We start from the raw sequence: 14,184 nt of genomic DNA, 5'->3' as shown, positions 1-14,184 counted from the left end.
GCGTGCGTGTGTGCTACGCCAATCGATCGTTCGCTCGCATCCTTTATTCACGGCCAGGTGACGTCCCTTCGAGGATTTTGTATCCCGGCTCTGTAAGAGACACGCCCGAGCTGCGTGACACAGCAGGGCACGGTCATCGCAGTATCGGTTGCGGTATTCATTTTCGCAGGGACCAGTGGCGATAAGGAATGCATTAGTGAGTCAGTAGTCAGGATAAATGCTGCTGCTGCTGGTGCTGATTATAATAATAGCACACAGCTCGTAATGACGATGAATGCTGATAATAATATTTAACGCAAAAAGATTGAAGCATTAAGTGCCTTATTCTGGTTCTCGGCAGCATTTATTATTTTTTTCACCACAGTGAACATCTCGGTCCTTAACGAAAAAAAAAACACGCACGCAATGCAACCGGTATTGGCCAAGCATCCCCAAACGCCGAAACACTACCTGCAATTTACCCAAATTAGGATAAAGCGCAACAGCTCCATCGCCCTCCTAACTGCGAATACTTGGCAGGACCCTCCTGCAAAAAAAGTCTCTTGAGGCTTTTCATGTTTAAACATGCGGAAGCGTCACAATAGAAAAAAAAAATCAAACCTCGTCATGCGTTCTAATGGACGCAGAGCTGTGATTCACGCCGAGGTGGCAAGCGTAGCTCGGGATGATGTGGTAGCGCCGCTTGAGAGGCGGCGGCGGGGAGGGGGGGGGTGCGCAGGGCGGCTCTGCAGGCCTGGTGTTTCAAAATGCTGTTGTGCTCCTTCACCCAATTAATCGAGAATGGACCCACGATGTCGACGTTTGCGCATCTGCTGGCTGCGGGGGTTTCATTAATTATATCATACTTCCACGGTCACTCGCAGGACAGGCTCCACATTAGACCTAATTAAAACTGACCCGCCGCGCTGCAGACGGATGGCCCCAATTAGCCGTGGCCGCCACGGGTTAGAGGTTGCAGCCCGGAGAAGCGGGGAGGTTGTAAAACCATGAGCCCAGAACAGATATTTGATTTGTGGCCAATAATAGTGGGTCACGTGATAACCATTTGATACGAGTGGGATGTCAAGGAATTCACTCATATTAGCCATATAAAAACGTCGGTACGACTAAAGATGGTACTAATTTTTGGCTTTGGTCAATGGGCTATTGTCAGTCACTCGCGTTGCAGCATGTTCTGAAACTTGGAGCCAGATTCCAACGTTGGACAAAACGTCTGAAAATCGTCACCTTGGCGAATAACCACAGCCGTTGGTGATGGAGACATCGGCGCAATTTATCCAAAAATTGGGAAGAAAATGGACATTCACCAACACGCGAATCGGGGCACGAAAGCAGCACTGCAAAAACAATGGATAATGATTATGATGATTTTAATACAATTTATTTACATCGAAGAGCCTCACTGGGTCTCAAGATACATTTTCAGGAAGTTCCTGCATTGGAATGCGTGGCCAGTACCACCGGTGAATGTCTGGGACGTGAGAGGCAAACCGAAGAAACCGGACAAAAAAACCCTCACCACGTCAATGCGGGGCCGACAACTATTGCTGCCATCTCCCGGCCACCTCGCAACATATGGCAATCCCTGGTGGTCACCCATCCGAGTACTAATCCAGCTCAGCCCTGCTCAGCTTCCAAGATTGGGCGCATTTAGAGTGATTTGGTCAGAGGCTTGACTCCTGTGAGCCACTCGTTTCACCCGAATCCCCTCCCGCGCGGTGACTTACGACAAACCCTATCGATTTCATCGACCTGACAGCACGGGCGGCGATATTCGGGTGCACTCCGGCTGAACGAGCACTCGGAGATGTGATTCACGCCGAGGTTGCAAGCGCAGCTCAGAGGTGCGGAAGCACTGCTTGGGAGGCAGCGGCGGGGAGGGGTGCAGGGGGCGTCCGTGCAGGCCTGGTGTTTCAAAGCGTGCCTGTGCGCACCCAATAAAGAGTTCCATTATTGTGGTCGGCACTGGAGCCAGTGGGAGTCGTGCCTATGATCTCCGTGGGGCTCCCCGGGGCAGAGCAAGCGGTGTGACACACAATACGGCCGGCCCCACAAAGCCGCGGCTTGTCCGACGCGACCGCCGGATTCGAGGCATGGCGTTATTAATTTAACCGATTTAGCAGCGGTGGAAGGTTTTATAAACGGGCCTTATCCTTTGAGATGGGGGGGGGGCTTGAAAGAGTTGTGATTGTCTGCCTCCCAGAATACCCACATCTCCTGCTGTCACCCTGCCTCCCTCCTCCCCCCCTCAACTGCAGTTTTATCTGTAATCGGTCAGGACGTTGGCATTTGAAGCGTCGTCTGGGCATCGATTGCCGAATATTACGTTCGTGGTGTTCTCTGCCAGCGGCGGTTTTCTAATCATTCCACCCCAAGTCGTTGCCGGGAAACGATGACCGCTGCGCTGGATGCTGCTGTGCTTCGAGACAACAACATCATATTTCGCATCGATTTTATTTCCGGGCGTCTGCAGCCGGTAAGCTCCTCTCAATTCGCTAATGAGGAGGAGCAGCAGCAATCAAGCGAGTGAGTGAGTGAGCGAGCGAGCGGGCGAGGGGAGAGCAGCAGACTAGCTGCCCGTTCCCCACCACCCCCCTCCCCTTCAGCAAAACTGCAGAGGTTTGCAAAGTCTGGTCCCAGCGAAGAAGCCCGCGGTGCATCCTCCTTCGTCTGTCCCGGCGTGGTGCGGATTTTTCTCGCTTGCGGCTCAAACCTATTTTCTCTCGCGAGCAGCACTACTCCATCACATTTCCTGTAACTCGGGGCACCGCTATAAATAGATGCTCGCTGTTGTGCCCCCGAGGTGTGGGAGAGATCTTCGGAGGAAGGATGCGTCACGTCGGATTATCGGAGAGGCATCTCGCTCGCTACAAGTGCGTCGCACGTTGGAGGTGCCGCGCCCCGACTCGAGCGATATCTGTACGGGGTGGCAGCACCACAGCCACTGCCACCCCCCGCCATCTCATGCCCAATTTGTGCAGTTTGTTTTGTGGAGATCCCGGCTTGGCTCTGCAGGGACGAATGTCTGCTGGGGCGTGTAATGGAGTGCGTGCGTACAGTGCCGCCTGTCTTGTGGTTGCTGCACTGCCGTAGACACGTGATGCAAGGATGGGGCTGTAGTCTCTCCTGAGCGTAGAGAAAGTGTGGTGCTGTTGCTGCTCTCAAATGCCGAGGTTTAAGTGGCACCGCGTTTGCTAGTTAACGCTGACGCAGCTCCGCGCTTCCGAGGAGCCGTGTTCAATTCCCTGTCACGGTAGTTGATAAGAGACAAGAGGCCTCATGTCATCATTCCCCGCACCAGAGTCCATACCAACCATCCCTACTCCACTGATGACGATGCATTCGTCGGTGAATATAATTGTTTCATCCCGTTATTTACGCATCGAATCGTGTGTGAAAGAGTCAATGCGTGTTGACGTACGTTGCACACAGTGGGCTTACGTGACCCCCCGAAGCCGCGATGGAGCCGACCGCACGTCCACTGCAGTGTTAAGTAAAGAATAGATTCTGGAATCGGATCGCCACGGTTGACTAATCAGAGTTTTTCGTGATTGGGGGTGGTGGGGGGGGGATCAGAGTTAGACCGTCACGCCCCCTACTTTACGTACACGTATATCCAGAGATTTAAAAAATGCGAATGCTGCTGCAAGTCCACTGCATGCAAGTCACCTATACATAAAGCAGTCTCCCTCCTTAACCGCCTTCCATTCCTCTCTTAAAGCCTCACATCTTCTCTATTGCCCGTTTTCTTCCCTCCCCTCGCCCCTCCACTCCTCCCCGTCTCTCCCCTACCCTTTCGTGATCCCCAGAAGCACCCCTCTATCGCTGTCACTCATTCCTCAATCCTCACACTCCTCTGCCATCTAAATTATTCTTTTCTGCCACCGTCTTTCAAACTATGCCAAGCGCCTTGAGTGAAGGCGCTCTATAAATATATAATATTACATTAGATTGTTGGATTGCTTGCAGACAGCGAGGTAAAGTGTTGGTGCACGTCTTACTTCCTACCTCTATTTCTGGCCGGTGTGGAAAAGTAAACGCTGAGTGGCACCCACAGAGGGAAGTCTTGGTGTGGAGCGGAGTGGAACAAATACGAACTCTGTGTGCCCCAGCTGACCTTTCTTTTTTTTCCACTTGGTTATGTGGTGCCACAGTGGCGAGATGTTAACTACCTCGCCTGGTTTACAGGAAGTCGAGGTTTTGATCCCGACCCTGACGCCTGCTGTACATTTGGAATTTTCACGTCTCTCTCTCCCCCTGGCTGCGTGGATTTTTCTCCGGGCCTTCCGGTTATTCCCTCCATATTTAGAAAAATGGTTTTAGAGTATTTGGCTGCCATAAATTTCCATGTGATGATAAGCAACTGAGTTTAGTTATCATTTGTGGGTAGGTAGCTTCTGAAAAAGAGTTGTATAGCTCAGTGGGCCTGACCTGGTAAATAGAAAAAATTGTGAATAGTTCAAATAGTTTTGTAGTTTACGTATGTATTGTTAATTTTCACGAAGAATTTGAGTGCCGCAGAAAGTGTAGAGCCTCCTTCGCCTCCTCTTCTCCACCACTGCATGCACTGTGCCGCATTCTGTGCGAGGAAGGGTGTAGGATTACACGCATTCGACCAGACTGATATTAATCGACCTTTTCAATTGACCGCATCCTCCGGCTCAGCCATTCGTGGTTGCTAATTCATCTTAATTCTAGAAATGCTCTCCCATTAGATTATCACGTAAAGTGTGCACGCACTGTATGCCTCTCGACGTACGTGCAAAAGAGATTGCGATTTGAGATTAATTTCCGTTGCTAACATCGCTCCCTCTTTAAGCAAAACCTTTGCGAGCGAAATTCTAAACGCTCGCTTGCAATCCACCCCTACCAATTTTATTAACTTTATTGCGATTGTTGGCGACTGCCACGGCCGCCACGATGCTGTGCGGGTGTTACCCCCGGCGATTGTGGAGACCCTGGGCTCAATTACCAAGCCAGTCGCTGCCACCGGCACCCGCCACGAGCAGGGCTTCCCGCCCGGGTGGAGGTGTGGCGGTGATGACGGCGGCGAGGGAAAATGTAGATGTACAAGATTGCGTATCGGGGAGCGCACGCGGAGTTGGCGGTGGCTAATCGGGGATGGCACAAGCACGCACTGCCTTCCTTCCCTCCCCCATTCTGCCGTTAAGTTCCATGTGCCTCTATTTCCTGGGTGGCCCGCAGTCACGATGCCCAGTATGCGGGCACGAGGGGCGTAACGACTCGTCGATTCATGCTTTGAAATTGGGGTGGCAGCGCAGGAGAAACAATTGTGCATCCCAGTAATAAGATCCTGGGTTTGATTCCTGACTTGGGCACCACTGTATATGTTCTCCCCTTGTTCTGCATGGGTTTCCTCTGGGTTCTCATGGTCTTTTCCCATATCCAAAGAAACAACCAAAGATACAATGTAACTAGCATTTGCCAAACATCCCAATGCTGAAACATTACCTGCAAATTACTAAATTGGGATCACACACATCAGCATCGCCCCCTCCTGCAAACATTTGGCAGGCTCCTGCTGGAAAAGTCTTCGGCATCAGGTTTTCCTGGGTAAACAAGCACAATAATAATAAAATGAACCCTTGCTATTCGTGCGTTGAATAGTGCATGTAAGAATTGATTATTTTCATGATATAGGGTCGCGATACGATTCAAGAATCAATATTTCACATACGCTGTCCGCGCTCATGCCACGCATTTCAGAATCGGAATTTACAGACGCGTTTTTTTTACTACTACCACCTCTTTTCTAGGTTAATTTGCAGATTTCCGTAAATTCTTATGTCTTTTCCAAAATATGTGGCCAGTCTTTTGGAGTCGGCCCAAATTCCCTGTGGAGGGGCTCTCTCCAACTCCCTCTCGCGGAGGCCCCGGCCTCCAGTTAATGGCGCGAGCAGGAAATTATCAAAAAAAATGTTTAGACTCGTGCGCAGATGATACCACGCACGAAGAGAAATCCGTCACATGACTGGCCCGTGCCTCGTCAAAATGTGATAAGTAACCTTGATCCTTCGCCGTGTATCGATAAGTACAATTTTGAATGTGCAGTTTTATTGAGGGACTACCGTGTGTTGTCTTGCTGTGGTCTGGGACTGTTGTTGTTGTTGTTTTGCTGCCTTGCCCAACTTTGCCTTTATTGTAGAAAAATTGGCAAGAATTTATTAACTTTTGAAATTTTTACTTGTATACTCGATTAAGTTTTAAAAATGTATTTATTATTAGTGACTTGCTTACCTTTCCCATATTTTGCACCCATATCAGTTTTTGTATTGTTGTTGTAACTTTCTGACCCGCCCCTACTGGGTATCTGTGGAAAGAGCTTCATAGCTCATCGGATTTCTCCAGTATAAATAAAAATTCTGATTCTCGTCGTCATCGCCGCCGATCGCAGCGATCGCTGTGATGATGATGACGACTACGATTATGATGATGGCGATGTTGGTTATTACTGAGCGCGACGGTGCTGGCAGCAAATAGCGGTGCCAGGAAATCTCACCGAGACGCAGGCACCCCTCGGCGCAATCATCCCGGGGGGATTCAGCGTCTCGGCCACTACGCCGGGAAACTTAAACATTTGCCGCAGACGCCTCATCCCCAGAGGGATGGCTTGTGGGGTCAGGAGGGGCCGCCCGGCACAGCTGTGTGCTGAGTTCACGGTTCCCCAAATTGACGGTGGCCTCCACGCATTTCACCGCAATAGCAGAAGCGTTACGTTTTTATGCGCGTTATGGAATATTATTATTACTAGCTTGTGTGCCCGTCCAAGGACGGGTGAATATTGCAGTAAATGGGAAATATTCAATAGAAAAATTGTTCAGCTCGTGATTATTAATGGGAGGGCGGGGTTGCCCCATGTGGAGTGACGTCACCCGTTAATGGTTATTGTGGAGGGGTGCGGCATGTGGAGTGACGTCACCCGCTCATGATTATTAATGAGGGGAGAGGTGCGGTACGTGGAGTGCGCGACCTTCTTGTGCGTTAGTGTAAATTTCCAGGCGGGCATGAATATTAATAAAAGGGGGGGGGGGGGGGGCTCTTTTGCAGTGACGTCATTCACGGATATAGCACTGTGCTGCGTATATTTATTTTTTACAGTCACTTTCTGTAAAGAAACGTCATATTTGAAGCGACTTTGCATAATAAATTATTTAAATCAGCTCGACCTTCCGATACGTTCGTGTAAAAATCCACCCACTCTTGAATATTAATGAGGGGGGGGGTGGGCCTCGTGGAGTGACGTCACACGCGGGACACACACAAATTCTTGGCTTATTTTAGTAGTAATTATCGGTAGGTCAAATATTTTCAAATCGCCCCCATCCACCCCACTCCCCCATGCTCTTGAAAGCTGAGTTAAGCAGGCTTGAGCCTGGATAGTCTTTGGATGGGTGACCGCAGCGCACACCAACTTGCCATATGTCGCTGTGGGGTGGGGGGGGATTGTGGTAGGGCAGGAAATTCCGTTGTTGTACAGCACTTTGTATGCTTCTATGTTCCCTGCCTCCACTAGCCCACATACCGTAATTACCCTTAAATTCTAAACTGCATTTGCACAGCTGTTTATAAACGTCTGTGCGTGTGTGTAATATGCACATGTCACGTGTGCCTCTGTGTGCTTTGTATGGAGCGTGTGGGGAGGCCCTCATCCAGCAGTGGATCAACAATTGGCCATACGCGTGGATGGATGATTGTGTCGCCAGTGCTGTAATGCGACGGTCCTGTTGTCACTTCCCCGCCCCCCCATCCCCCCTCATTTTCGCGACAGAGACCCGAGGCCGGACGACCACCGCGTGAACGCGAACGTGAACGGCGACGTGAACGTTCGGATTGAGAACCTCGGTGTCCTCGTTCGTCACATCAAGGCTTACTACCAGGTGAAGGAGCTTTCCCCAGTATTGCCGGGCGACAGCGTACACTGTATTTTAATAGGGCGTGCGATGATTAGAAGCTTTCGCGACCAAATTGCTCGGGACGTACCCCGGTCTCATCGGATGTCAAAAGCTAAAAGCTGGGTTGAGTAGGGATGGTGCTTGTGGAGTGACATCGCTGGATGTCAACAGGCTGTGGGTTCAGTACCGGCCCTAGAGGGGCACGGCGTGCGGTGTAGCGACATCGCCGGATACCACAATTGTGTCGGTATAGTACCGGCCTTAGAGGGGCCCAGTGTGCGCTGAATAATAGCGCTAGATGGCACCACGCTTTAAGTGCAGTGCCGACCCTACAGGACAGGGTGTGTGGGTGCCGACCGAAGGATGAGGTTGTGTGAGGCCATGGCACTCTGGTTGACCCGGGAGGACACGTGACCTGTTAAGTTGACAAAGGGGCCCCAAGAGGGAGCTAGGGGTGTCACGTGATTGCGACCCAGATCCTTCCCGAGGATTCTGGAAGGTGGTCGTGGTCAAGGGCGGAGCCGGCCATGCCACAGAGAATATAAGTCGGGTCCTGAGAGGGACCAGGGTTGTTGTTCATCCTGGAAGAAACGTTCTCCGTTCAACGAGTCTCCAACACGTGGACCCGGGCCGAAGTCATTGGTCCCGGTCCGTAGTCGCAGTTACGTTGTAACTAGTGTCGTTAGCCGGGTGGTCACCACCTTAGGTTGTTAATCTGTTAAGGGGAAGTTACCCCGTGTTCTGGAACTGAATAAATGTGTTGCCTCCAAGTCTACGTTTGGCGACTAAGTGGAACCCATTACACTTGCATGGGCAACCATCGTGCGTAAAAGCAAGGTGTTGCAGGCTGCAGCAGAGAGCAGTGCGGCAAACATCCATTGTTGTATCGTACTGTCCTCCAACGTCTATGCGCCTTCCTTCACCACCTCCACGCCGAGCGGGTGGTTAAATGTGGTCAAATTTAGATCTTGTCTAGCGGTGGATTGACAGAGGTCCTTACGTGTACGTTACAGTGACGTATCAACCCTGGTGAAGGCCTTGAGCCAATGTAGAGATAATCTTCCACATCACAGAATATCATGGCTCACCCATTCCCATTGGCATCAGCTGTAAATGTTGTTTTTACTGCAGTGTTTATTGGGGAGCGGTATTCCGTAACCGTTTTGGACCCTGTGTCTTTCCTTGGCCTGGACCCATTAACAGGAGTTTTACTACAAGCTTTACATTTCTGTGCAGTGAAATCTGCATCCAATTAATCCGATTAACCGTGCCGCACACACGCGCGTCGCACCAAACAGCAAAACTCGAGACGGCATCTGAAGGCTTAGCGGAAGACGAGTTCTCGTGACTCCATCGTTTGAGAAAATAAGAAGAAAGGAGTGTCTAAATCAATTGCCAGGCTTGGCCGAAAAGAGCCTCGCTGTTTAATTTGTTACTCAGTTTCCTGGGGCAGGCCATTGAAATGCAGAGTGCGAACCAAAGGAGTACAAATAACAAACGCTGAGCAAACCGAAATAGCTGGCGTGAATGGGCGATGGCTTTAACGCTCACTGGAAGCGCGTTCTGTTCATCGTTGGAGCATTTGATGCACTTGAAGACATCGGCTCGTAACTCTGGAGGTCATTCAAGGTGTCTCTGGGTCATTAACCACGCGTGTTCCGTCAGATGCAGGGATCGACTCGACGTTGTCATCAAAACTCTGCACGTAAATCGACAACGGCGGCCAATTTGGGTGCATAAGTTAGGTTGCGTGCAGAGAAACGGTGGTCAATGTTCTAAAATCCCCCCGCATTTGTCCCCCGGACAGTATAAATGTATACACCCCAGTCGATCAGCAGGTCGCGTGCATTGAGATAAAATGTACGTACCCACCTCTTCCAAGACCGCCTGGCCAGCATGGAAGAGTAGACCAAATACCCTCTAGAGTGGCTCTTTAGAGCGGCTCTCTAGAGCTCTCCCCTGACTCGAAGCCCTTCCACCCACACGCAGTGGAGCGGTATAAAATTTCACGGCTGCACACTTCACCGCCACCTTTTTTTAACGAGAAGCAACTGTCCAATGCCTTTGTCCCCCCCATGGGGGAGAGAGGGAGAATCCCCCAGAGAGCGGTGGTTGCTACGGGGGTTTTGCGGCGGGGCGGAAGCCATCGCTTGACAGCGAGCCTCGCCGCGCTCTGGAGCTAACGGCCAGCATCGCCAGCGGAACCGTTTTTCAGACTCGATCCAAAAAAACGCCGTTGGTTGTGGGTAAATTTTGCTCCCTTTGTGTGGGTGCGGTTTTTAACGGGTAGGCTTTCGCGACCAATAACATCCATAATAGAGGTTTTTTTGGGTTAGATCGCGTCGGTTATTTGTAAGTAAAAAAATATAAATATTTACGCGATCTATCCCAAAAAACCCTATACTATGCGTTTTTATGGGGTTTTTTTTACTTACAAATAACCAACACCATCTTTTTGTTTGAACGGACGGTTCTTGGGAACTGTACGACGATGAAATCTAAATCTCACTGTTGACGGTAACGGAGAAGAACCCGCTCGGAAACGCGTTCCCGGGAGCGTCGGCGTTTTATAAATGCGAGTTCTGTTTTTGGGGGAAAAAAAATCTGCAGTTTGTTTTTACCAAACTGGGTCTTCGTCCGTCGGGTCTACAGTTTCCTTTTTAATCACGAGACCTGGTAACGGAGAAGCTACCCTCGTCGTTGAAAGGCGTGCCCCACTTTTGTCGTAAACGGTACCAAGAATTCCTCTAGCGTGTTGTGTCCGTCGGGCTCCGCCGGAGCCGCTGACAAACACGGGCGGCGAATCGCGGTGGTTTTCTAAGTGCTCTGATTTCACGCTTCCCCACCCCGCTCCTCATGGAGCCCTCGCTCGGGGAGATGTGTTTGAACAAGCAGAGGCCACCGCCACTCTGCGCTCAAAACTCGATCCAAAACGCGATCGCTCATGTGACGTTGTTCCAGTCGTTGTTGTTAGGGGTGGGCGGTGGGGGAGGTAGGAGTGCGTGGCTACCGATTATTTTGACTTAACGCAACACGTATTTTCCTCACTCCAGCAACCAGAACTTATTTTTGCGAATTATGCAGTCAACCTCTGCTCAATGGGCGGTCACTCCTTCTCTGCTGCTGCCGCCTCCAGTCTCGGAATTCCTTTTCCCCCTGTTGTCTGTGCTGCCGACTGCCTGCCCCTGTTTAAGTCCAGGCTGAAGGCCTTCTTCTTCTCTGCATAGGAATTTTTCTCATCTGTGAAGCATCTTCCATTCCACTTTAGCACACATCTAGGAGATTTTGTGATATCCAAGACCAAAGCACCCTGAATGTGCCATCATATGTCAAAATATAACCAGGGGTTGTTCCCGGTTCGTACTTGGATGGGAGACCGCCTGCATATACCAGGTATCATAAGGGGGAAGGAGGTGACAGTAAGGCAATGGAACCCAGGAAATGCGCGTACATTCAAGGGAACAGCTGTTAACAATTCCCCCGTCACTGGTGTTATAAAGCGCATAATAGTTTATCGATGCGTCTGTTAAAATTGATTCCTATGTGCACGGCAACACGCATTGCACCTTGCCTGTAAGTTGGGGTTATTTCCAACATGTGGAGATCACGCAAACCGTTCCTATTCGATGAACGAGTCAACGCGACAAAGATCAAACCAGAAACAAGAACGCAACCCCGACTCGCGACGATTCATAACACGCTAAGCAGCAACCTACTCTGTTGCTGTCCAGCCATTTGCTGGACAGTGTGCGTGAGAATGTCTCACGCACACACAAGATTGATTCCCACACCTTGTGCCGTACGTGTATATCGGCCCCGACTGAACTTTCTTGGCCTCATTAGGCGAGCCAAAGGGAGCGAAATCTGATTTCTGGGCTTTTTCTTTTCTTTTTGCGAGCACCCTTTATCTTATCCAGATGATCTGCTTTGTTGAGGCAGACAGCAGCACCCATTGTGTTCGTCTGGATTGCGTTCTCCCTCCGGTCTCCCTAACCCAATTTAGCGAGCGTCCGGGCGAGGGTCCGGGCGAGGGTCCGGGCGAGTATCGAGCAAACGCCGCCCCCCCCCCCACTCGGTTTATTATTTTGTACAGCGATCACTGCCGCCATGACCCCGGCAGTCCCAGGGCCTACAGTAAAAACAACAGCGAGCAGAAATGTACACGCTTAGGATCACACACTAGTGTTTGCCGGAGAGGGCGACTCTTGATCCGATGCTCGGAGGAGGGTTGGGGGGGTAACACTTGTGTGTGTACAGCGTGCCTCTAAAGACCTTTTGATGGCAAGGTTTTCATAGCAAAACCCTTTCATTCGCCCCTCTTCTCTTCTCAAACCCTTGTTCACTTTTGACGAGCAAATGCTGCCCTTTAGTCTCCAACTCGAAAGAAGAAAGATGGGAGGAGGAATGAAAGAGGACAAAAAATCAGTCGTTGAACAATCCGAAACACACACACATTCAACAAAATCCTTGAGCGTTTCCTGTAAGTGCTAATTACGATGGACAGCTGGCGCGGCGTGCTGACTGACGTGCTGTCGGACAGGAAAGAAACCAGGGTTGTGGAATAGTTCGAAAATAAAATTCCTGGGAGCTGCTGGAGGTGATTGGCATGAGCGACACGCTGCTCACTCACAGCCAGATGGCTGCTTGTAGACTGCTCACTGGCTGCTCACTGGCTGCTCACAAGCTGAAGTTCTCGTTTGTATGAACCCCACTGGGCTTTGAGTCTCGGAGCAACAGGAGTGTAAACGTGTTTGCACGTCGTGATGAAACGAAATCGCCATGTTTCACACTGAGCCCTTTGTCAAAAGCTGGCCGGGGCGGTGTTTGGGGGCAAAACGCCCGATTTTCAGTCGGAAGGTCGTGGGTTCAAATACAGGTCATGGTGCGGGGGGGGGAGGTCGACCCACCGCGCCATCATGTCTCTTAAAATAACAATAATTTACGTCTCTCTGTCAACCAACTGCTGGATGAAGGCCTCCCCATGCTGTGTCATTCGTGATGGGCAGTGACAGGGTTGGTGAAGAGGTTGGAAAGGTGGCCAGAAATTAGATCGGATATAACTTGCTGCTGATTTTAGCCATGGACTGGAATTGATCTCGTGTCTACGAGGTGTATAAAGTGAGCACTGCCCTGTGTCGCTTGGAAGACAAGCAGTGGCTTGCGCTGAGGAAAAAACCTGGCAGTTTCCCTTCTTTTAACGCAAAGGCCTCGGGAATTTAGTTGTTCACACAGGAGATACATTCTGCACACACAGGAAAATGATGCTCAATGTGCCGAGCGCGACAAAACAGTCGTATTGTGCGAGGGGCGGCATGAATTATTAACGACAGTATTGATGATGAGGTATGCTCGTTAAATAATTCATCAGCGGAGCGGTGTCTTTGACGATTCCGATGCTCAGTTCCGCCCCCTACCCCCCCCCACCCAGTTACGATCGATCGGTGCGACGTTGCCGTGTGCTTTTGTCTTAATTGAGAGGCATCCTGCGGTAATTAATTATCCCCCTGTGCGATTGTGCTGTCGCTCACGAAGAGCCGCACCTGAAGAAAGCCATTTGGCCGAAACATCGCGATCTTCCCCGTCTTAGCAGTTGCCGTAAAAATAAATACCTTGCGGTATGTTCAGTGAACCTGTTATTCATTGTGCGCGCTTACGGGGGCTTTAACGGCCGCCCTGCGTCACGATTCAATAACCCGAATAGTTTATACGCGTACCCAATGTCGGTACAGCACGTCCGGCATCGCGGTGCCGGTATCGGGGGAAACCTGCTCATCGTCGCCAGTGCTGGTTTTGTGCATGTTGGATAGTGTGCCCTTGCGTATCGCCCAGCACCGCTGCGCTGGCTACACCTGTATACCGGCCTGCGTGTGTGCGTGCGCACGTGTGTGTGTGCGTGCGTGTTTGTGTGTTTTGAAACTGAATCACGCGCGTGGTGTTATGGTTTTCCGCTTGCTCTCCCCGTGGGCCGTTGCCAAGCAGTGCGGAGCATGGTTTGCGACTCTCGCAACAAAGCGCCACGACAATCGGGGGGGTGGGGTCGCGTTTGGGGTCGCGTTTGGGGTCACAGGCTTGCGTGTCTCACCGGCCTCGCCCGTCCCATCGCAGCGGCGGCCTCTCCTCCGGAGCGAAGGCCCCGTGAGGGTCATTGGATGCCCGCCGTGGAGGATCGCGGGCCTCGTGCCTTTGTGGGGTGCTGCGGCGGCGAGATGTTAATCAGCACTCTTGGTATACAGGAGGTGGTGGGTTCCAATCCGACCCTTGACGCTTTCTG

General features: G+C 51.0%; 1 protein-coding gene across 4 annotated transcripts in view; it reads left to right on the top strand.

Annotated features, from left to right (window-relative positions):
• Nucleotides 1–14,184, top strand: part of LOC144943952 (girdin-like) — a 74,217-nt gene that overhangs the window by 15,594 nt on the left and 44,439 nt on the right. For all 4 annotated transcript variants that reach the window (XM_078871857.1, XM_078871859.1, XM_078871856.1 and 1 more), the window contains exon 3: nucleotides 7,790–7,898. In XM_078871857.1, the coding sequence (XP_078727983.1) occupies nucleotides 7,790–7,898 (109 nt within the window). The remainder of the gene's footprint in view (nucleotides 1–7,789; nucleotides 7,899–14,184) is intronic.

The sequence above is a fragment of the Lampetra fluviatilis genome, chromosome 33 (genome assembly GCF_964198595.1).
Source record: "Lampetra fluviatilis chromosome 33, kcLamFluv1.1, whole genome shotgun sequence".
In the NCBI taxonomy this organism is placed as follows: domain Eukaryota; kingdom Metazoa; phylum Chordata; class Hyperoartia; order Petromyzontiformes; family Petromyzontidae; genus Lampetra; species Lampetra fluviatilis.
The sequence above is the reverse complement of the archived record's forward strand: the minus strand, read 5'-3'. Positions and strand labels throughout refer to the sequence as shown.